The sequence below is a fragment of the Bubalus kerabau genome, chromosome 7 (assembly GCF_029407905.1).
Source record: "Bubalus kerabau isolate K-KA32 ecotype Philippines breed swamp buffalo chromosome 7, PCC_UOA_SB_1v2, whole genome shotgun sequence".
Taxonomy (NCBI): domain Eukaryota; kingdom Metazoa; phylum Chordata; class Mammalia; order Artiodactyla; family Bovidae; genus Bubalus; species Bubalus kerabau.
Window position 1 is genome coordinate 10,472,876 of NC_073630.1, and position 25,553 is coordinate 10,498,428.

The following is a 25,553-nucleotide window of genomic DNA, read 5'->3' on the forward strand; positions in this document are numbered from 1 at the left end:
TCTGCTCACACCAGCTGCTGGCATTGCTCCCCGTGTCCCCTCAGAGTGCTTGAGAGTCTGCGGTGCTTGACATGACACGTGGGAAATCCCCAAATTCCGCAGACACACAAGCTGACTTAAAACGTGTACCTTTTAATGACTGCCACATGTGAATTTGCACCAATTTCAAAGTAAAAAAAATTAACTAGAAATTAATTAGTTAGAAAATTTTTCCTAAGTTTTTGTTTTCTCTAAAATGTCTGGGTTTATTCACTCCTTCAACAACACGGTTTGGTGCACCCATTCTGTCCCAGGATCTGTGTGACGTGCAAGCTCCCTGCACTTAGGAGCTGACATTTAGCGGAACAGACTCAACTGTGCTCTGTGGAGCTCTGGAAACTTGATTTTGGTGCAAGGCAACAGTGGACTACCTCGTGAATTGGTGAGCTGCCCTTCACGGTGTTCACACAAAGTCTGGGAGCTAGGGATGTGGGAGAGGGAGCACCACCCTAGGTAGGACACTGGAATGGACGGCCTTGACAGGACTCTATTATTCTAACAAAGAGAATCAGGTCTAAACCTTACTAGTTTATTCAATTACAATCCCATGGACAGAGGAGCCTGGTGGGCTACAGTCCATGGGGTTGTAAGAGCTAGACACGACTTAGCGACTAAACTCCCACCATTCAATTATAATAGTATATATTACATGTTATATACATGTAATAGGGCTGTCTATTATACATCAGGTGCTAGAGATACAAAGAAAAATTTATTTAGTCATTATCTAAGAAATAATTTTGAGGGCTTATGACGTGCTAGACAGTTTTTTAGACATTGGAGAAACTTCAGTGGCCCAAATGAATCTCTGTCCTAATGAATCTTACAGAAGGGGACAGTTAATAAAGAAAAAGAAGTCAAGGAGTGACACAGACTATATAGAAAAATAGAGCAGGGTAAGGAGGATGCTGAAGGGAGGGGCCATGGCCTGCTATCTCATATTGGGTAGCCAGGGAAGGCCCTTCCAATAAGGTGGCATGTGAGCAGAGACACAAAGGAGACACTCTTTGAGGGAAGAGTATTCCCGGAAGAAGGAAAGCAAGTGCAAATGCCCCGAGGCATGGCCATGTTGTGTATGTTTAGGAACAGCAAAGAGGTCCCTGTGCTTGGAGTCAAGAACGTGCGCTGTGCCATAAATAACAGGGCGTCACTCGCACTGAAGACCTATACATACACGAGCTTGATATACACGGATTTCCAGACTCCCTGGCTGATCTTCTGCACAGCAAGGGAGAGATGTGTCCTTCATAAATCCACATGAGCTCACACGGCCGTGGATGCACTTGGCAGGGCTCGCTCACCAGCACATTCACGGCCCCGTGCTGCTGGGCTCTGACCGGCCCCCAGGGTGCTCCTTCTCTTGTCTGCTGTGTATCTGAAGTCCTGATTCCCAATTTCTGCGGACATGGTCACCTTGCTGGTGTTTGCAGAGGGGGCTGATAGCGTGGACCCAGGTATGCATGTACATGGAGTAAGGATACTGCTTAGTAGCAACACATGAGCCAAAAACTCCTCTTACTTCAAATATCTGTCAGCCTAGTCTGATGAGGCACCTTGCCAGGCTTCCCACCCTCTAGTAGTCTTATCATGGAGCATCGGGCCTGCCTACGTGACTGTATGTTTCTCCTATTAGATCATTAATGTGCAAATGTCAAGGACAGTCTTAAATACCAAAAATATCTTTTGGTTTCAACTGTCGTTGTTTACACACATTGTACCTTCAGTTAAATCCAGGTAAATGCTTTCATTTCATAATTTTCAGCTCAGAGATCCTTGTGCTGTCACATACAAAACCCTGTCAAAAACGTGGCACCGTAGGAAAACATGCTAAATATTTATGTGACGACATAAACTGAGTGACTGGCTCTTAGGAGGGACAACATGGCATGGCAGATATGGGTTTTAGAGTTAGAGATCTGAGTTCAAACACAGGTGACCAGCAGCAAGATCTTCAATGAGTAAACTTTGAGATTCTTTTTGTCTAATACAGGACCATAACTTCAAACAGTTGGGAAGATAAAGTGAAAAATATGTAGTGTAAAAAGAGCTAGCTTGTCATAACTGTAGAAGAAATGCTAATTCCACTTATACACTACCTCCCTTTCCCATTCATTCATTTGGAAGTGTTTATTGAACACATACTACGTGCTAGGCACTGGAATTACAAGGATTAATGAGACAGGGGATTCAGAGTGGAAGGGATTCACTGATCATATAAGTGCCAAGTCACATGCATGTTATAGAAGAAAAGCACAGGATGCTAGGGAGCAAACAAGAGAGCTCACCTAGCCTGGGGCCACAGTTTACATTCTATGGTCAGGTCAAGGAGCCATTAACTACCAGTCTATCCACCTGACTCCTCTTAAGACTTGTCCCTGGCTGGCTGGGCCTGGCCAGACTTCACTCATTCTGCCCCTTCTTGTTCTTCAGTCTCTCAACCACGTTTGACTCTTTGAAACCCCATGGCTTGCAGCATGCCAGGCTTCCCTGTCCTTCACTATCTCCCGGAGTTTGCTCAGATTCATGTCCGTTGAGTCGGTGATGCTATCTAACCATCTCATCTTCTGCCGCCCTCCGCTCCTTTCCTGGCCTCAAATGGTGAATGTCTGTTCCACCCCTTCTCCCTACCTGCCCGGGATTTGGATAGGAAGTGGCAGGGCAGCTCACCAGAGACGGGCAGGACAGTATCAGCGCCTCCACAAGGCAGCGTGCACAGGAAGGAGCCACAGAGGTTAACAGAGGAGCCACATGAAGTGTAAACATTTACCGTTTGGCCTGACAAGAAAGGAAAATAAACGTAACAAATTCCCCAGATTCATGTGAATTACCAAGCTTCAGTAGCCTTTCAAGACTGGATGGAATTGGAAGTGAATCTAAACAAACAGAGCTTTTCAAATCTTTCTGGTTCTAGTTTCAAAACCAGTACTTGTGCTCAGTCATTAAGTCATGTCTGACTCTGCAACCCCATGGACTGTAGCCCGTCAGGCTCCTCTGTCCATGGAATTTTCCAGGCAAGAACACTGGAGTGGGTTGCCATTCCCTTCTCCAAAATCCTAAAGCTTCCATGAAATACAGTGAGGCTGAAATAACGGTCATCCATTTCATAAATACTTGTTGATGGGGATATTTCAGAATTTATCTCAAACCTTCTCAATGCAAATACAAGCCTTCACTTAAGCTCCTGTGATAACTAATATTAATTCTCATGCTTGATTAGAAAGTCTTATCTTTTCTCCTTCTCTCTTCCTTTTTTTTTTTTTTGAAGCAGGATAAGAAAAAGGGAAATAGTCTTTTGTTTATTATGAATGTCCTGTTTGTTATCAAAGGTATGCTTCTAAGCCCTTCTAAGCAGTAGGCTTAGAAAGCATAAAGAATGTAAAAATATCTTGAAGGAATTTAACACTTTACTAACCTTCAACTTCTGACTATAATGACCTCTCCCAGATAATGGCATATTCTACCACATAATTAAAAACTTTTACATGTTTTGCTTTTCTGACAAAAGAATTAAATATAAGGTTATCATTTTACTGTTCTGGATTTTATACGGAACATGAAATACTTCAACAATAGAAAACAGCTTGTCAGAAGGAATCAAGCTGAAACATAAAGCAAACACTCCACAGAACTCTGAAAACCTGTTCTTTCAGGGTTATCTTTCAGAATCTAGAAATTGCTATTTTTAAGGACGACCTCTCTCCTGGATACTTCCACTTGTCAAATGAGTTTAAAAACAAACAACAGAACAAAGTCTTTGAACTCCACAAGCTCAGGGAACAGGGGGCTTCAGCTCTTGCACGTGTCACCCTATTTCGTCCAGCACGTATCATCCTATTTTATAAAAACATCAACCTTTCCAAAACTTAGCTGAAGAAATCATAATTAAATTGTTGGCACTCTGAAGTGACTCTAACATTTTTTTCCCCCATTGCCAATGTGTCACTAAATGAATTTTAATACAAACTACTTTAAGAAATGCAGATGAAATAGAAAAGGATAATTCTCATCACTGACCATCTGAGACCTCAGCAGACTCTCCTTTTGGGTAAGATTAGGTGTATAGGTCGGAGAAGGCAATGGCACCCCACTTCAGTACTCTTGCCTGGAAAATCCCATGGACAGAGGAGCCTGGCAGGCTGCAGTCCATGGGGTCACGACTGAGTGACTTCACTTTCACTTTTCACTTTCATGCACTGGAGAAGGAAATGGCAACCCACTCCAGTGTTCTTGCCTGGAGAATCCCAGGGATGGCGGAGCCTGGTGGGCTGCCGTCTATGGGGTCGCACAGAGTTGGACACAACTGAAGCGACTTAGCAGCAGCAGCAGCAGCAGGTGTATAGGTAAAAGAAATTAACGAGACATGCAACAAAGGATTGAAATGAACAAAGGAAATGAAACTGGGAACGTTACCATATCCATTCATAGTGGGCATGTAAATCTGATGTTATAGGAAATTGAAAAAAAAAAAAAAATACCAGCTAAACAGAATTCTAGGAGGGGTAACCAACCTCTAGACTCACTTTTCATTTCTGCAATCTAGGAATTAGTGCAGTATTAGAAAATCAGACAATTTGAGTTGCATAAGTTTAAGAAAGTGCTACATATATTAAAATGTAGGAAATTATAATAGACTGTAAGCATGGGAAAGAGGTTTAAAAATGGAAGTCAGATCTTTCACAGTCCTTCATCAATCATAAAGTATCTTTCTATCAGTGAAGGAAACACATGCGGTCATGAGTAGAAACAGAATCCTCATCTTGTGGAGTGATGCCTTTTTTCCCTCCGTTGGTGCGGTTGTGAAAGAAGGATGACACGGAGAGCTTAGTCTGGATTTTAACTCACTGCCTAATTTTATCTCCTCGCTGAAACGACCGTGATGACAATGATTATTAATAGTGAGTGCTTCAGAAGTGCCAGCGGTGGGCTAGGTGCTGATTGGTAAATGCACATGGGCAACACATATAAGAATAGTTCCTGGCCCGTGGAAGAAAGGTTTGAGATTCTTTCCCTGTGATGCATCTGCCGTGAGAGCTGTCCACAAAAACACCAAGACAAACGGAGTTCAGCACCCATTTGTTTGGGTGCCACTTGGAATGTATGAGTTAATGTTACATAGTTCATCCCAAAGGCTGTTCTCTATCCTTTTATCTCCTAAAGATAAGAGGCAGAAAAGGGGAGAACTGAGAATACCTCTCCAGGAGGCTGGCAAAGCCATTTTCTTTAAAGTAATGTTCAATGGCATGATGAGTAGGTGCTCGTTGTGAGAAGAGGAAGGGAGCAGAAAAAGGATGAGACAGAAGGAAACTAAAACAGTATCATGGGGACACTGTGCTCTGAAAAACTGTGACTAGAGATGAGAAAGAAGGTCTGCTTTTTGCCTGGGTCCCGAGGAAGGAAGCATAAAGGAGTTGGAAATAAAAGTTGAAAGCAGTAGCTCAGAAGCCATGGAGTCAGGGAGAAGCCTCCCCTCCTGTTGTCTGGCTGGGCTAACGAAGAAGTGCCCGTGACAGATGACAAAGAGGAAATATGAGGAATCTAGAGAATTGGGGGGTGGTCGTGTCAGGTGGCCATTCATTTCCAGCAATTTTATACCAAATTCAACATAAGTGTGTGTTTTTCTAAGAAGGGGGTCCATAGCTTTCGAATTCTTAACTTTCTAGATTGGAAAACTTTATGGAGGTAGGAACTGCAGCTGTTATTAAATCCCAGCTCCTGGCACATTACCTGCACATAGTAGGACTCAATATATATATTACTGAACAACCCATCAGTGAGTGAGGTTACTGCCCAAAAATGATTAGGAATCAGTGGTTGGGGGGGGGGGGTTCTATGCATAATTAACATATCAAGAGTCAGAATCCAAGAACAGGTTGAAGAAAGCTTTAATTCTTGCCAAAAAGAAAGCTGATCATAAGACTGAAGGTGCAGTTGGAAGCATTTGGAAGTAGTGAGTTATATACACAAGTATGAATGAAAAATGAAGCTCAGCACACTGAATGGAAGCCAGCATTGGGACAAAGGAAATCAAATACTTGGGTCAGGAAGGCTATGTCACCAGAGGACAACAAGGAAGCTAGGAAAGTCACCGAAACTTTAAGATACGGACGATAGAAGGGAGTTAGACGTTATTTTCTCTGTCGTTTACTTAAAACAAGATACAAAACTCAGGAAATGAATTTAATACCTTGAAATGATTTTACATTAATTTGAAAATTCATGAAATTATCTCTGTGACAAATCCACTATGATTCACTATTATCTGTCTCAATCACTTAAAAAAATGCTTGAATTCATGGAAAATCAAACCAGTAGCTTTGGCTTTTGTCTTATTTTATGGAAAAAAATCTAAGGAGAAATCTCCCTGGTATATTAAAGTTTATCTTCACAAGTCAAATAAAAGAATTAAAAAAAAAAACAAAACACCCAAAGAATAGAGTTCTTACGATTTCTCAACGAATTTTTATGTCTCAATGTTTGCCTTTCTCATCAACCGTAGTCCTGTCACTATCTCGTCACCTCTTATTGATAAGCCAATAAATCTTCCCAGGGACTCTCAGGAACGTAGGGACAGTCCTGTCACAATCTGACTTTTACTTGGTAGCTACTCACCTCAAGATGCTGGCTCTGTCTGCCATCCTTTTCATTTTCTTTGCTACAAACAAAACATAAACTGTCATTCTGTTTTATAATAATGCTTCTCATTCATTGAAATTATAATTTTACTTGTTTTAGAAGTTCAGTAGCTCTAAATAAAATTCTTATGAAATTAAAAAAAACAAAAAACAAAAAATCAAAACCTAGAAACAACACAAAACATGAATATGGTTATCTGTCTTTAATAGCACCATAGATTTTCCCATCCTCAAGCATTTTCCTTGCTATAAAATGCGGTTGGTAAATATAGAGTTTGTTAATTTTATGCTTTTTAGTTCTTTTAAAGCACACTGCACTAAGTGAAAAAAAAAGTTTATTCACATTCTTATAAATGGCGTTAGGAGAAAACTCTTAAAATTACCTTCCATCGGATATCAGTTCAACATGGTCAGATCCAGTCCTCTCATGAGATGGTGTGGGATTGAGATTTTCCATGTTCTGTAACAAAACAAACTACTTGTTGTCCAGCAGTAATGGTAAGAAGTACATAACAACAGACCCTTCTTTCTTTAAGACAGAAACATCAGATAATAAGTAGATATTAATTCTAGTCCTCAGATTCCCAACTTTGTTAAAATTGGTAAAATTATGACACATTATTTGGAGAAGGCAATGGCACCCCACTCCAGTACTCCTGCCTGGAAAATCCCATGGATGGAGGAGCCTGGTGGGCTGCAGTCCATGGGGTCGCTAAGAGTCGGACACAACTGAGCGGCTTCACTTTCACTTTTCACTTTCATGCATTGGAGAAGGAAATGGCAACCCACTCCAGTGTTCTTGCCTGGAGAATCCCAGGGACGGTGGAGCCTGGTGGGCTGCTGTCTATGGGGTTGCACAGAGTTGGACACGACTGAAGTGACTTAGCAGTAGCAGCATGACACTTTATTATACACTGTTGGTATAAAACTGTATATTGAACTTCATCAGTCCATTAACAAAAACATCTGACAGCAGCACAGAGATGGTCATCATGGCCTACAGTGTTCCTCTTAGGTATTGTCCACATTTTATAGGTAAATAGAGCAAAACCCAGACTCTCAGAATATTAGGGCAGCATTAGAACTAGACCTGAGGAATCTGACTTCTAATGTAATCAGAAGCCAATATCACATTCATTGCCTGTTTAACATCTTTTCAGTGTTTCTTGTCAAAATGATCTGAGGGGATATGCAGCTTGTATCTAAACTGCAAAATAGCCATCACAAAGACATGGAGTTAACTTAAGAGCTTTTTCTTCTGTGATATTTAATGTTAATCTTTATATTAGCCAAGCTGGACAAAAATAAACAGGAAACTTACTTCAAGTAGCATGTATTTCAGACTGACGGAGAGGGCTTAACACTTATTGGGAGGCATATTAGTAAGATTTTTTGACTGCCTCTGTGAAAACAGCCAACAGTTTCTAAACACAACTCAGGTGACTGAGCACAAAGTAAGCCGTCCCCATGCAGGAAGATTACAAATATGCAAACAAGAGCACGTGTGCATTTGGTGGACTCAAACGCACAGCTGCCTTGGAGATTTGGACCTGAATTTCATCGAACTCAAAGATTCATTTCTGCATTAAAAGACTATTAAGTACAATCCATGTATTCTGTGTTGTCAAAATAAAGAACACATTGAAGTAACATGCATTCATCTACACATTTATAATCTTCCGCTGTGAAAAGCCCATTGCAAAATACATCTGATTAAGGCTCACAGTGATCCTATGAAATTGAGATATACAAAAATCTCCACAAAACAAGCATATAGAGTAGATAACTAATCTTGGGCTTGGTAGATGGATAAATTATTTTCCATTTATGGTGGTATGGTCAACTTGTCTGCGACTCTTAAAAGTTTAAAGCCCCAGGTTCCATCAAGTATAAAAACAAGGGAGACAACATACCATAAGAGTTATTAATAGTGGCTCTGGAGTCAGAATGTTTGGGTTTGACTCTTAGCTCCATCATTTATTAACTGTAAGATCCTACTCTCAGTTTTCTCAGCTGTAAAGTGGGGTTGGCAACAATACTTAACATAGGGCGGTCATAAGGATGAAATGAGGTAATACATGTAAAGTATTACACTAATGTCTTATACATTTAGTGAATACTAGCTGTTGGTGGTGTTATTATGATTTCTAAAACTGTGTAATCTCCAAGGAAATATATTACTGCTATTTGCCCCCAGTTAAGATGATGTCCCAGGAACTGGTAAGACAGTGTTTGTGTCTGCCATCACTACATATCCACTGACATGTTTAGATAATTTACACAGATAATTTTAAGGAATCTGAGAAATTTAAATATATATATATATGTATATATATATAAACATTCAATAATATGTACATTTTTTACCTCTAAAGTTTGAGTTAGAAGAGGCTTCTCTAAAACGGCTCTCGTTAAGCCAGAGCATAGTTGCTCTTATTACTGGAATGTGATTTTCCTGATAAAGAGCAATCCATCTTTGACAAAGAATCTTTGTTCACACTGGTAATCTTCAACAGAGTATCAAAATCTTTAGTGTAAGATCTAGTGCAATAGTATTAAATTTCCCTGAAGCTCTGAAAGATGAATTCCTAGGGAAAGCACCACCCTCAACCTTCAGATCACATTAAACCACTGTCCATGAAATACCTTTATAATTATATGCAAATAACTATTTCAGAAGAAATAAAAATCTTCAGGTGGGAGGCTAAGATACATTCGGAAAGAACATAAAATAAACCATAATATAAATTTCAAGATATTTCAGTTAGCAGAATGTTAGATGATTGATTTTTTTTCCAAAACAGAAAGAACCAAGATACAATCAACATAGGCTTTGAGAATTACAGAAAATATATAGTTATGTTTTACAATAGAAAGCTTTGCAAAAAGCAGGTGGGAAATGTGAGAAAGTTTAGCTGCTTTTCATGGTTAAGACAAGTTGTAACTTCAACTCTCTCGCCTCCTCCACTTTTTAAAAAAATGTTTGATCTATACGTTTAACAACTCTCTAAGGACCTGAATTTCTACAGATGTAACTGACAAAGGGTGACTTTCAAAACTGTTCAGTATTTCTCTCTAAAGCTTTGTAATAATCCCAGTTTTCATGTTGTCTTCCACACATCTGAGACTACTGAATAGTCATAGTCTGCTTTCACCAAAGCAGCATGCGAGTACACAGTGTTCCTTTGCTAAAGTAATTAGGTCGCCCCTATACCTTTTGGAAACCGGAATATGTGAAGAACGTGTTACAGCTGGCAACCTGCAGCAATTTTTTAAAGAATGAGACTAACAAGGGTAGGAAAGATCTAGAAGTACATAACAAAAGTACCTATTTTCCGTGGGTGCTAAACACTTTATAGATTCTGACTTCCATTCTTTGCCTAAGGGTTTGGAGAGGGAAGATTAAGAAACAGATCAGCCAGTTCCCCACTTCACTGAGATGAGGAAAGGAGAAAATGAAATGGACAGGTCAAAGTAATGGCTGAAATTTAGAAAGCTTCCATTGTAAGACAAGGATGCTACTGGACTTTCAAATGCCCTGTAGTTGTTAACAGTGCTGGTCTTATGAGAAAACAGAGGCTCAATGACCTCTGAAGGCCTTTAACTGTTTTATGTGCCAAATGCTTCTCCAGGTGTGGTAAAAGAGGAGCTCATTAATGTTTTCATTTATTAAAGTTGGAAGTAAAAGAACTCTTATAAACATCATGTCTTACTGGATTAATTTAATTTTAGTCTTCTAAAATTAGTATCTTTTAAAGGTAATAGAGGATGTGAGAGTTGGACTGTGAAGAAGGCTGAGTGCCGAAGAATTGATGCTTTTGAACTGTGGTGTTGGAGAAGACTCTTGAGAGTCCCTTGGACTGCAGGGAGATCCAACCAGTCCATTCTGAAGGAGATCAGCCCTGGGATTTCTTTGGAAGGAATGATGCTAAAGCCGAAACTCCAGTACTTTGGCCACCTCATGTGAAGAGTTGATTCATTGGAAAAGACCCTGATGCTGGGAGGGATTGGGGGCAGGAGGAGAAGGGGACGACAGAGGATGAGATGGCTGGATGGCATCACTGACTCGATGGACGTGAGTCTCAGTGAACTCCGGGAGTTGGTGATGGACAGGGAGGCCTGGCGTGCTGCGATTCATGGGGTTGCAAAGAGTCAGACACGACTGAGCAACTGATCTGATCTGATCTGATCTGAAAGGTAATAGATAATTTTAAGAAACAGCAAAGGGCAGATTATGTCTTTAAGTACAATTTGATAAAACTGCTTTTAGAATTGCACTAAAAAAGACAGACAAATCTAGTTCTGCCTCATAGAAGACCTACCAGAGACTTTTGAAAACATACAAATTCTCTATAATTTACTTGGGCAATTTGGGGGTGTTAGAATAAATTGAATTTTAAGAACCATTTTCCTCAATTATAAAAATGATCTAAAATCTATAAAGAGCAAAAGCTTTGAAAAAATTAGACTGTGGAGCTTATTTTCAGTTCTTCCCCCTGGCCCCTTCTCTGTTTTGGCATTGACAGCTAGGCTCAAACCTGTTTGATCACTGAAATACTTGAAAACACTTGGAGCACAAACAAATTTGGCTTCTAAAACTACAAAATGCTGACAAAGCCTTTATACTGTGTGTGTGCTGTGCTTAGTCACTTCAGTTGTGTCTGAGTTACTCCTCTGCCCATGGGATTTTTCTGGCAAGAATACTGGAGTGGGTTACCATGTCTTCCTCCAGGGGCTCTTCCTGACCCAGGGATTGAACCCGTGTCTCATGCATTGAAGGAAGATTCTTTACTGCTGAGCCACCAGAGAAGCCCGACAAGCCTTTACAGATGACTTTTCTCAATATACAAACAATTCAGTTTGAAGGCTACATGGAACACTGCTAGGCAAAACAAGCTCATTATTCTAGCCTTGAGCTCTAAGAGAAGGTATCTGATATGTTCTCATTAACAAAGGATTCATGACAAATTTGAGTATTTTGTCTTCTTTTGTACACTTCATGTTTTACGGCTTAAAACTGTATAAATTAATCCATATTCAAAAGGAATTCCTGGTACTGTAAGAGGACACCTACGGAAGAGCTTGCTAGCTGTCCACCCAAATCCATTCCACCTTTCTTGCACAGTGATGACGGAGCCACGTGCCCAGTGAGAGCACATCTGAAGCCTCTCAGGCAGGTAGGTAGGTCTTCAATAGGATGTGAGAAGCTGTATGTGTGCTTTCCAGGCCTGCCTAATTAGCTGCCTCACAAGGTTCATGCCTTGACACTCACTCATTCTCTCCTCTAGTGAGCTGGAATGCAGATGAAAATCACGACTGCTTTGGAAGCTAGTTGCTGAAGCTAGAGGCAGTTGGCCTGAGTCCTTAAAACACTGTGTGGAGCAAGTCTTCTAACTCCTCTCCCGAGCCCTAAACTGCTTTAGCTTGTCACAGAAGAAAGAACTTGGACGGCGTTCAAGGCATTGAATTTTGGGTCATTTTGTTACTCGTTACCCTAAAAAAGAAAGTGTAAGTGCAAGTGTTACTTGCTCTGCTGTGCCCAACTCTTTGTGACCCCATGGACTGTAGCCCAGCAGGTTCCTCTGTCTACGGGATTCTTCAGGCAAGAATCCTAGAGTGGATAGCGGGGATCTTCCCAACCCAGGGATGGAAGCCAGGTCTCCTGCACTGCAGGCAGATTCTCTATCACCTGAGCTACCACACTAAATGATATGGCAACCGTTCATTCACTCACTTTTCTTAAAACACATTTTTTGTGAGTGGTGAGCTACGCTGGGCACTGGGGAACCATGGTGGATGGTGAAGTGACAGGCCCCGGTCCTTGCCATCACCACTTCTGTACTTGGTTACTGCTCCAACTGTACTCTGCTACACTGTTAATGCTATCTTAATTTTAAAAACAGGTTCTATCTGAACAGCCCTCACCATTCCTGGGCTATACAGTTGCCAGAGTGATCCTTTCAAAAGGTACTTCAGAAAATTGCTTTCTTCTCTTCAATCCTCTAATGGCTTCTCATTTCACTCAAGGTAAATGCTAAAGATCTAAAAATGGCTACAAAGCCTTAAGGGATCAGGCTCCCTGCTATGCCTCTGACCTCATCTCCTACAGCACTCCCCCTTCAACTCTGCTCTGACCAGGAGAGCCTTTTGCTCATCTTCCAAAGGCTAGGGCTGTTCTCCCTCTGCCTGGATAGTCTCTCCTCAGATATCCCTCCTCCCTCACAGGTCCCTGCATAAGCGCCATTCTCAGCGACGCCGGACCTGAAGACTCAATCTGCTCAGTGTCCATCCTCAGCTTCCCACCCACACCCCATCTGATTCACCCCGCTTCACTTCTCTCCACAGCATGCGCTGCCATCTGACTACATGTTGGTTTGTTTCTTATCTGCCTCATCCTTTGAGAACGTAGACTTCCAGATGGCAGACAGTGTATCTGTTTGGGTCACCATTTTGTCTTTTGTGCTTAAAACAGTGCCTGTCATATAGTTCATTGTTGTATGTTTGAAGGAATGAATACGTTTCAGTCTGCGGTTCAAACGGTGGGTTTTTTGTTTTTTTTTTGTTTGTTTGTTTGTTTTTACCTTACATTGATACCACTCAGAGAATCACTGTTAGATGGTTTTTGACAGGAGTTCTTGCTGGGTTATACTGCATTAAAACCAAGAGTTGAGATTTTCAACATTAGGTAAATGATTGTTCTTATAAACAGGTAAAATGGTTTGGAGGGGGTGGAGGAGACAGTGGAGGCATGAAGATGTGCTAGGTGGCTGTCCTGATATTCCAGACTAGTTATAAAAAGTGCCTCGGCTATGGCAATACAAAGGGGAAAGGGGAAAGGGGAAAGGTAGAGTCAACTAGATCTGACATATGACTAACACTGGAAGAAGGATTGGGAGTAAGGAAAAGGAAAGGCCTTAGAAAATGACTAAGAAGATAAGGACCTGTGAAATCAGATGAGTGAAAGAGAGACCAAGGAGGAAAAGATGATTCATTTGATTTTCACATGTTGACCTGAAAGTACTGTCTAAGGTGAGCTTCACAGAGAATCACAGAAGTGTTGCTTTGGAAGCCACTTCCAAAGAGGTGACATCTGACACCACAGAAGTAGAGAAGCTCTCAGGTGCAGTACTGATGGACAAGGGATGAGGCGATAATCTGTGTAACATTTATATCTAAGCATGTCTTGTGGAAAACCAGTCAGTGAGGGACACAGTAACGAGGAATAGGGTCACTGTGTTAAGAGGACAAAGAGAGATCAACATCCTGGAGGTCAAGGGAGAAAGATTTCTGAGAAAAAGGGACAGAGGATCAAGAACCACAAGGACTTCAGGAGGCCAAGGACCAAGCCAATAACAGCACAGAGGTCTTAACATACCAGAAACAACCACACGGTCACCCAGCGACACAGAGAAAGGAGTTTCTTCAGAGAAGTGGGGATAGAATCTGAATTACAGGAGTTCATTAGCAAGTATGGAAAGAACTGGAAATGTCTGCAGACTGTTTAAAATTTTTGATGCAAAACGAAGGGCAAAGATTGACCATCAGAACAGAGGGAGCAGAAAGAACTTATATAGGTATTGTTTTCAGTTTTTCCTATTATTTAGCACATTTCATTGCACTTATATCTCACAAAAAACCACAGAGAGAGAGAAATACTCCCATGTTACAGAGTAACTGCTCACTTGCCATAGCTATTAAGTGATAAAGCTGGAACTGAAATTCAGCCCTGAGTGTAAGACCTAAGCTGCTTCCTTGATCCCTGCCTATGATTTCAGAGGGTGTACGTGAGATTAAACAGATGCTATTTATGAATAAAAGGGCTACTAGACTATGTTTTTTTAAATATATAAATGTAAATCTTATTAAGGCATTAGTATAATCACATAAAGAATATTTGGAAAATATTCTTTGGATGGAGTAAAAATTGCCCCTAATACTTCCACCATCACCACCACCAGCACAATACTATTGTTCAGTCATTTTAGGTATATTTCCTTTGTGTGTTTTTCTAGGAACATATTTATATACATACATTTACACATAAATGCACACACTATATATACTGCTTCCTTATATACCTACTTTTGAGGGACAGTATCATGGAACCCGAGCCCCACCACTTATTTGTGACCTTGGACAGCTGTTTATCTCCTGTGCTTCATTTTCCTCATGTTCAAATGAGAATATTAATAATAATAATTACTACTTTATGGGTTATTGGGAGGGTTAAAATTGATAATATATGCAAAGCACTTAAAATATACTTTGCCAAACATTTTTCACTTTATTACATAGTCTTCAGAACCGTAATTTTTATTTGACGCATAATATCTTATTGAATTGACATACAAATGTTACTTATCTGGTCTCTTACTTTTGAACATTTAAATTGCTTCCAATTCTCCATGATTATAGACAACCATGTGGTGAGCAAATCAGTACTTCTGGTCCTTTCCATATCTATGATGCTGTCTCCAGAGCAGAACAGCAGAGGTAGGATTATTAGATAAAATGCCTGAATTATGGCTTTTGATTCAAACTGTTAAACTGTGCCCTAGAAAGAATATTTTTGAGGTAGAGGCATTTTCTAGGCCAACAAAAATGAGCTAGTGGTGAGGAAGCAATGAAAAGTGAATGAGCGAGTGAGTGTGTGTATGTTTGCACGTGTACAAGAGGTAGAGAGATAGATGCAGAAAACATTATTTTCAAGGATATTTAATCTTAGATTTTAGAAAAACGTTTATCATTTGAGCAGGTAAGAAAATGGGTAGAGATCTAGAGAAATTCTGAAGCAGGAAAGAGGGAAGTCACTGAAACACAAACTTGCTGTTTTAGCTGTTCAAAGACAAATTAGGGCACAAGCTTTCCATCAGAGAGAGGCTCAAGAGCACAGATGTGAGCTGGTGGTGCAAGAAGACAGCAGAAGGTTCTGACCACACCAATCATTAGAGGTACTCAATGCCACTCACTACCACTAATTTCTGAGTTCAGAACTATCTGCAGTCTCTCGGTCTCTGCTGCTCATGATAGTTCAAAAGGGAAAAGGACAAGGCAAAGTACTACAGACAGTTCCCACTCTAGAGATTCTTAATCTGCAAGATGCCCTTTTTAGATCTCTTTGGCTGTGTTATAGGCTGGTGAGATCACTGTAAAATTATCACTCAAACTCTTCAGTTCCTCTCCTCTTGTTTTCTCTGGAAAATGCTTTGCTCCCATATCTCCATCAAAACTGCTCTTATTGAGTGATCTCCAGCTTGCTAATTCCAATGGCTAAGCTCTCACTGTTCTACTTGGTTAACCATTTGACCTTCTTTCCAGCTAGAGATACCCAGTTCACCTGGCTTCCAAAACATCAAACACACCTCATTTTCTCCTTTTTTGCTGTTGTCTCCTTCTTAAGTCTCCTCTACTGGTTCCCTGTTATCTCCCCATCCTCTGCATGTTCATAGGCCTCAGGGCTCACGGTCCCTGAGGTCACTTCCCTTGTCTGTTCAAACTCACACCCTTGATTACTTCATCTAGTATACTGACTTTAAATACTCTGGGTTTGTTCCTTGGTCAGGTAACTAGATCCCACATGCCACATCTAACAGTTTAAACGATGCAATGAAGATCAAAGATCTCGCATGCCGCAACTAAGACCGAGAATAGCCAAACAAACAAATGCAAAAAAACATGCCCAACATTGAACCATGATACTACTCCCAAACTTCTCTCTTCTCCATCTCAGTAAATCGGTGTCACAAACCTTGTAGCTGCTCAGGCCCCAAACCTTGGCATTATCTTTCATACTACACAGGTAATATCAGGAAATCTTGTCAATTCTATGTTCAAAATATATCAAAATATATCTATTTCCTCATGACGACTGCAATACAGTACTCTAGGAGGACATTTTAGTCAATGTGAACAATGTCCCCTACCGCAGTGCCCTGTGCAGCCTGCAAGGCAATATGTGCTGGCTTGAGGATCACCTTAGTTCACGCCATCATCAGCGCACACCTAGATTATTGCAACAGTTTCCTAACTGGTTTCTCTGCTTCTGCCCTTGGCTGCGTCCTTTCCATTCTCAACACAGTGGTCAAACCAAATTTCAGTAAGTCACATCACTGATCTACCTAGAACCCTCACACGGATTCTCATCTCACCCAGATTAAAGGCAGAGTTTTTACAATGTTCTATGAGGCCCTACTTAATTTGTTCTCTCCTCACCTTCCATTATTTTTTTCACTGTCCGCATTCTCTTCTAACCATAATGGTATCTTTGCAGTTTCTTGAACATTTCATATAAGTGATTTTCTTGGCATCTCTAAACCTGCTGATATAGTATGGTTTGTTTCCTTACTTCCTCTAGACCTTCACACTCAAATATCAAATTCTTGGAAGGCCATCTCTAAAAACTCTATTTAAAATTGCAACCTCTGCCCATTTATAATTTCTAGCCTCATTTTTTGCTTTATTTTTCTTACTAATAGTTACCACTATGTAATATATTTCCTGGTTTACTTTTTTATCTTGATTTTGTCAGTTTTTCCCACTAGAATGTAAGCTCCATGAAGGCAGTGATTTTTGCCTGTTTGTCTCACAGATGTATCCCCAGATTCTGAAATATTTCCTGGCACAGAGAAGGTATCCTATTACATATGTTTTCCAGAAACAAAAGTTTAGTCAGTGTATAAAAAGCTTGTAAAGGGATAAGAGAAGGTTTTGGAGGAGAGTGGGGGAAAGTAAAAACAGAAGTTTAAAAGTAAGTAGGAAGTTAAGAAGCACAACTTCACTTTCAGGATGTAGTCTAAACAGTAGTCACTGTCATGTTCCCTGGCTATTTGCTTTGTGGTTGGTTACCTGTGAAGATGAGATTTAAAATTAATGGAATATGAGAGTCAGGAAATATCTTTTGAGAATACCCTCACTTCACAGTATGAGAAAGTTTTGCTTCTGTCCGAGTTGTGTTGGCAGGGCTTTAAATTATTCATTGCAACAAAGACACGTTCCACTTAGCTCACTTATGTTAACATGTGACCTGCACAATCCTGGAATGTGGAAACTGGCAGCTAAGGTGGGGACAAATCCTTTCACAGAAAAAAAAAAAAAAAAAAACAACACAGAATGGAATTAAGCTCTCTCATCCAAATGTTTTTAAACATCAACTATGTCCACAGTTTTAGTAATCACACATGTATTCTAAGGAATAAATATACTTTTCCGGTTTCATTAGCTACTACCACTTAGCTAATTTAAGATACTATTCCTGGTGGAAAAAAACATTGATGAAAACAAATCATGGGCCGAATAAAGAGCTAACAGAGTTAGTATCATTTAGTTTATTAAAAATTTTACTTTTCCTTCAAATAAGAGTTAAGTTAGTGTTAAAAACCATTTAATGTATAATGGTTCCAAAGCTTGCATGCATGCTAAGTCGCTTCATTCATGTCCAGCTCTTTGCAATATCATGGACTATAGCCCACCAGGATCCTCTGTCCACGGGATTCTCCAGGTGAGGATACTAGAGTGGGCTACCACAGCCTCCTCTTGGGGGTCTTCCAGACTCAGGGATCAAAGAGACCCTGTGTCTCTCATGTCTCCTGCACTGGCAGATGGGCTCTTTACCACTAGTACCGCCTGGGAAGCTGTATTTGTAGAACAGTGTCAGACACCAGTCTGAGGTGGGTGACTGTGTTTATTCTAGTTGATCAGTTTGCTTCCAGAAACAGGGCATCAGGACATCTGGGGGGAATGGGGCAAACATGCTTTCCCCAGATTTGCATTTATGCATATTCTCTTTAAGGAATAAAACTGGGAATTTTCTCTGAGTGCAGGCAGAAACTGACAATGGGAAAAGAGGTGGTCCATGAGTTTTGTTAAATTTATAGAAAACCCAGCATGGAGGTAAAAACTGCTGAGATAAACCAGAACAGAGGCTTTAAACACTGTGAGAGAATGGATATTACCTATTTTTATTAGGGACTCCAGTTCATGTTATAAAATTCAACTTCAGTTTTTTTGGGGGGATTAAATTTCTGAAAGCTAAAGGAAATCAGAAGACAGACTTTGGTTCTCACTTTTCAAAGAAACTGAGCATACACAATAAAGGATGATGTATATTTATAGTTAAACTGGATAAGTATTGAGTTATTGACTAAACTCACTTGCATAAGTTATATATCAAATTCATGAACCAGCATTTAAAGGTAACTGTTTAGGAGATAGGGGAAAAAAAACTATAGAGTATAGCTTTGAAATTAAATTTCTGAACACAAAGGGATTTCTGAACACAAAGACAGTTGATCCTATTTCCATATGTATTTTTCTTTTACCTCACTTTAAACTCATTAATTTTTTATATTCATATAAATGAGAACAGATAAAATGGAGGAAAATAAGGAAAAATGCTTTGATAATTTTATTCTAAAAATAAAGTTTAAAAATGCTCAAAAGAATGAGATAAAAGTCAGACCAATTTCAATAACATAGAAATCAAAGTTTGTGCTGCTTCTGCTTCCTTTGGCAAAATACAGTGTTTCGTGAACTTGATTTTTATAGTTATTAAAAAGAAATAAAAGTGTGTATACTTAGTACCTCTAAGGTCTCTTTCAGAACTCATGTCCTATAATTCTGTGAAACTCGAGCTTGACATTAATTTTTATTTTTTACAAAGCAAGGAAAAGAGATGTGGTATTTCCTAACTGGCTACAAGTAAAAATTTTATAGAATCATGCACTTACCACAAGACCATCTTGATTTTCATTGAGCTCAGAAAGTTTGGAACTGGATTTCTGACGTTTAGGTTTACCCCTTTCTCCAATATAACCAGAAGTATTTTCATATAATTTTTCCACTTCACAAGCATTCAACATACATTCATCAAGATTGCTGAAGCCAGAAGGAATATTTTCTTTGTTGAGACGTCCCCTTGAATTGAAAAAAAATTAGCTTCATTTTACTTTAAAAGGTAAAAAGGACGTTTTAAAGACACTGCATCATGCAGAAAGAAGAGTGCTTAGAAATTCCATGTTTCATCTTTTATAAAAATCTGAGCAGAGTGCTACTCCTGAGACCACTTGGTGCCAAATGTATCAGATTAAAAGAGAAATTATTCCTAAAGGCAAACTGGCGAAGGCTGTGTTTCTACCAATGAAAAGCTTTTGTATTTGTACCGAAAGTAATCTGTATTCAAAACCAGGGGAATTGTGCAAACTTGCAAAGACATTTTCCCATTATTCATAGGTTTTATATACATACATACATACATACATGTACATGGATCTTATAAATCAATATAATATATTAAGAAAAATCTGAAAAGGAAATACATCTTTTTCTCCAGAATGGGACACTGATTTTCTCCAATTGAGAAAGACATTTTATCACAGTACAAATGCATTAATACCTAAATCTGACTATATTAGATGATCTGGGTAAAAATGATATAACAAGAACTATGGAATACAAAGTAAGCATTTCAACTGAAATATGGATTCATTACTTCCCAGTACCAGTTTCTGAATGTAAGCTTATAACTAAAGTTCCTTCATGACTTAGTTTTAGAAGTTTTAATTACAGAATTTAATTCATGTAACGCTCTTGAAATGCTTCCCTTAAGCATTTTAACATTCTCTTTTAAGAGGTTTTTCTCGAAAATTAAAGTACTTGTCGAAGTGTTTGTCTTTTACTACATCACAGAACAAATTAAACCATGAGTGCAGCACCATTTCAGAGAAGTGGAGTGCACCCCACTCCAGGACTCTTGCCTGGAAAATCCCATGGACGAAGGAGCCTGGTGGGCTGCAGTCCATGGGGTCTCAAAGAGTCGGACACAGCTGAGCGACTTCACTTTCACTTTTCACTTTCATGCATCGGAGAAGGAAATGGCCCGGAGAATCCCAGGGACGGCGAAGCCTGGTGGGCTGCCGTCTATGGGGTCACACAGAGTTGGACATGACTGAAGCAACTTAGCAGCAGCAGCAGCACCATTTGGTCAGGTACAAATGAATGAGACTTACTCTCTGTCATGGTGTGACCTTAAAGGTACTTCCCTGCAACTAGAGTTTACCACACTAAATGAAGTTAAGTCAGAAGAGAAAGATACCACACGATATCACTTACGTGTGGAATCTACAATATAGCACAAATGAACCTAACTACAAAACAGAAAGAGAATCACGGACAAAGAAGCCAGACTGGTGGTTGCCAAGGGGATGGGAGGGAGGGAGGGAGTGGGAGTTAGGGGTTGGCAGACGCAAACTGTCGCGTATAGAATGGATAAACAGCAAGGTCCCACTGTATAGCACTGGCAACTACATTCTATACCTGGGACAAAGCATAATGGAAAAGAATATAAAAGCGAATGTATGTATGTGTGTAACTGAATCCTTTGCTGTACAGCAGAAATTAATACACTGTAAATCCACTATAATTCAATTTTAAAAATATATAAAGAAAACTCCTAACCACCTAAAACTGTATTTGAAATAAGTGAGCTCCAAAGTGTAAAAATAAATGAATGTTCATTTATTTTTTTTTATTTTACTATCAATCATATCCCCAAATGAAACAGAGTAACTTAAATATTTATTCTGTAATTTAAATTCATATCCTGCCTTAGGCTATCATGGAGGCAAAAGTATGAATTAAATATTATCATAATATTTTCACCATTACACTATCTTGGTGATTTTTAATACTCTATATTTAATCTAGCCTTATTTTATACCTTTAATGTACACATATGTACATTTAGTAAAATTATATAAAAGATGTATATTACATTTATAAGAAATATTCCAAGTATAAAATAAATGAACACATGAGGAAAAGTTGCTAGGGACTAACATGCAGGCACATATACAAACACTCTTAAATCTCTCTCAAATTCACAATGAGTTTAATATTTAACTATGTCTCTTTGCCTTTGTATTTTCTTAATTCCTGGGGTATAGATCCAATTATAATTTTTTAATGGAGGAATTTTTAGGTTTGAAGCTGTTGGAATTGGTGATGGACAGGGAAGCCTGGTGTGCTGCAGTCCATGGGGTCACAAAGTCGGACACAACTGAGGTACTGAACTGAAGTGAAGGACTAAACGGTGTCCCCCACCTCCCCAATTCATACGAGGAAGCCCTACCTGCCAGTGCGACAGGGCCTCTGAGGAGGTAATTAAGGTTGCATGAGGTCATGACGGTGGGGACTTACTCCAAGAGGACGGGCATCCTTATAAGAAGAGGCAGGCACCGGAGAGCAGAGGAAAGGCCGTGTGAGGACACCCTCACTGAGCAGGCACTGCCAGCAAGGCAGCGAAGCCCAGGCAAGCACCCACTGTCAGCACCTTGATCTCGGACTTCGACCTCTCTGAACTGTGAGAAAATGCACTCCTGTTGTTTAAGCCTGTGGTACTTTGTTATGGCAGCTTGAGCAGATTAATACAAAAGCTAAACATTATTTTTAGAAACTAAAGGACCAAGTTTATTTTCTAATCTTTTTGAATAGTGAATGAATGACTGGAATAAATCCTGTTCAAATAAATATTCCCAAATCTAGTTGTGCAGTTGTGCTTAGGTGGAAATCCTGCTGTCCTCAAAGGATGCTCTTTGCTCTTGTATGAGTCAGTGCCTGGGCGACCCTGAGGAGCACAGGAGCACGACCCTTCCAGTAATATCCTGACTCGCACACCTGCCGTCAGGGCGATTTAACCTGAACTTAGATCCTGGGGGCCTCTCACGCTCACTCTCCACATCTCAGGTTTTCTTTTTTCAGAGTTTCCTCCTTCCTCTACATGCATGCACAAGTAATGTTCTGGCAATACTGAGCTTTTTAATATTCTAAGATGGCAAGATTTTCTTTTAGTTTGCACTAGGAATTTAACATCATAGTTATATAATAAAAATAGGTATAATTTTTTAGTTCATTGTGTTTTAGAAAATTGAAATCATTTTCAATAGCCATGTTTTACTTTTTAAAAAATATTTATTACAAAACTTTAAAACATAGAAAAATACAGGGACTATCACCATGAACTTCCTTATATCCACCACCAAGATTCAACATTATTTTCATGCTCCTGGCAGATGGTCAATTTTTAAATGAGAATTAAATTGAGCTCTCTCACATAATGAATATATTCCTTAAACTTTTACATTTTTAGTGTAATAAATAATAATATAAGCCTGATCATGTTTCCTTATGAACTGAGACAAATAAGAAATCATGTACATTAAAGTATTTCTAGTCTGTCTTCTGCATTGCTTTTTAAAAAAAATGTCATAATGGTATTAGTACAGACTTTATTGACTCTCCAACCTCACCCTGAAACATGGGGATATTTTTCTAAATGGTTTCAGGCAAAATAACATATCATGGATTTTTCAAAAACATTTTAAAACCATTCCATAGGGCTAATTGTTTTGAACAGAAGATAGTGAGGTGTAGCTTTAATTCTTCCTAATTTTTTAAGCAAAACTTGACAGAAATCTTAAGAGAACAAATCAATTATGTATAAGCGAACACTGAGAAAAACATACTTGCTATAGGTTGTAGTAATGATTCTTAACATTTTCAAATCTGACACCATGTAAGTGCATCTCTTGGGACCTACTGAAGAGGCCCTTGGGTGGGGAGCAGAAGTAGCAGAGCTAGAGCTCTGAGAGATAGGGCCTTGTTCCTCCAAAGCCGTGGAGAGCTCGGAGCAGCCATTCAGTACTGGCTGAAAGCTAAAGGAGAAGGATTCTCAAGACATGACAGTGACCAGGGTGACAGGTTAGGAGGGGCCTTATGACCAGGAGGGTGAGGCTAACAAGGAGCATGGAAAGGGGACTTCTGATCACCCAGACCACATACTAAGGAAATGAATCAGGTGAGACTGTAAGTTTCTTCTGCCATAAACAGTTTGCACGCCAAGATTCTCTCACTCAACACACTGTTGACCATGATGAGTGAGAAGGATGAGCGATAAAGGAACTCCAGAGGAGGAAAAGGCTAGAGCTTCTCGGGCACCTCTTCAGACTGTCAGGGGAAGCACACTGAAACCACCCACCCTGGCCAGGCCCCAGAGTAACTATTTGCATGAGTTGTTTTACGACAGGAGGTCCTGGTAAGGAACACGGAACTAATAAGCCACCACCAACAGGAAGAGTTCAGGAAAGGTCAAAAGGAGACACCACATGTCTGACCACCTCCCAGAATCCTTCTCTCTGGCATCCATCTTGGCTGAACAAGGTGTGCACGACCAGGAAGGACTCTGAGTCAGAATGATTGGCTAAAGACAACCCGGAAACTAATCCCATCACCATTAAACCCGAGACTGTGAGCCGAGCCACATGGCAGAGCTGTTCTCCTGGGTTCCCTTACCCTACTGCTCTCTACCCAGGTGCCCTTTTCCAATAAAGTCTCTTGCTTTGTCAGCACATGTGTCTCCTTGGACAATTCACTTCCGAGTGTTAGACAAAAGGCTAGTTTCGGGCTCTGGAAGGGGTGCCCCTTCCTGCAACAATATGGTTAGTTAGTCTCTTCCATTCTCCATCTCCTTTTGTTCCCTTGATGTCGATAGTGGAGAACAATCAAGGTAACTGCTACAGAAACATCCTCAGATGTAGGAAACTGTATTTAAATTCTGCAGGAGTGTTTATGCTCTGTTTCATATTTCTCTCCCTGTCTAGCACCCTGCTCACTTTTGACTTTACCCCTGCCATGGTCCTCCCTGGTCCACCCAATGCACCGCCACCTCTAGGACTATTGCCCAGCTTTGTGCTAACATGCTCCTCTCTGTCCCAACAACAAGGGTGGAAAGCATGATGTCGTGACACACCAAGGATTTTAAAAATGCAGTGCTGCTGCATACAGTGTGGCAAAAAATAAAGCAGAGACTAAGAACAGTGTTAAATGAATAACTGGTGCTTGCTGAATAACACAATATAGGCAGTATACAAACTAATTATATTCCTAAACATTTTCTATAAAGCTTACTCAGTAACTAATTTTAAATGTAAATATGTCCTATATTATAATTTTCCTATTTGCTAAAAGGAAATGTTAGAGCACCCCCTCCTACCCACCAGCTCCAAAACAAATGTTTTCAAAAGTGTTGCTTATTATCACATGAAAAGTCAGTGGGTTATATAACTGATACTTTTTAATTTTTAAAATTATGTTTGCTAAAATAGCTCTTAAATATCTCAGTAATGTGCATGTGCAGCATGGAATTTACTTGTACTATTTATCTTATATCTTTCTTTAAGCAAAGATAAGTTTCTTTTTCCCCATAAACATTTTGACATAGATGACAAGTCCAGATGAAAAAGCATGTGGGGAACTAGGGTTTGGTTTAGTCTTTGACATTTAATAAGAAGCACAAAATAACTTTATAGAGACTAAATGCTACAGTAGGCAAAACTTTCAGGAAAAATATGAGAATATACTCTATTATATATAAATTTATTTTCCTGAACAATTTAAATCATGATTATTCAATAACATGAATGGTAATTAATCATTTGTATTTTATCAAAGCTTTTAATGGAGAAAAGAGTTTATTGTGATACTCTTCTTGAAGTTCATGCTAAGAGAATGCTTTAAAATGAGACATTGTAATAATAAAGAACTCAAGCATTTCCTCTTTTGTTAGACTTGAGCTCAGCCTTTCTTATACTAAAACATTATCAACTGTCAGAGCATTCCAGTGATGTTCTGGTATTTAATCAGGTCAATATAAGTAGGGGAATCTGCTGGCTCATAAGAAAATCTAACAGCAAGCTGAATGTTGTCTAACAAGGGAAAAAACCACCTCAAGACAGGCATTTGGCAATTTTCTCCTCCAATGGTGCAGGATCCCTCTAAATAAGATATTGACGAGAAAGCCATGAAATGTATTAAATCAGAGGTAGCTTCCCA

The 25,553-nt window shown here is 39.6% G+C and overlaps 1 protein-coding gene across 11 annotated transcripts in view; it reads right to left on the minus strand.

Moving 5' to 3' along the window:
* The window catches only part of FAM13A (family with sequence similarity 13 member A), a 330,402-nt gene that overhangs the window by 37,847 nt on the left and 267,002 nt on the right, over positions 1 to 25,553 (minus strand). For all 11 annotated transcript variants that reach the window (XM_055587622.1, XM_055587621.1, XM_055587620.1 and 8 more), the window contains 3 exons: positions 19,397 to 19,583; positions 7,055 to 7,131; positions 6,649 to 6,691 (listed from right to left, as the gene is read on the minus strand). In XM_055587622.1, the coding sequence (XP_055443597.1) occupies positions 6,649 to 6,691; positions 7,055 to 7,131; positions 19,397 to 19,583 (307 nt within the window). The remainder of the gene's footprint in view (positions 1 to 6,648; positions 6,692 to 7,054; positions 7,132 to 19,396; positions 19,584 to 25,553) is intronic.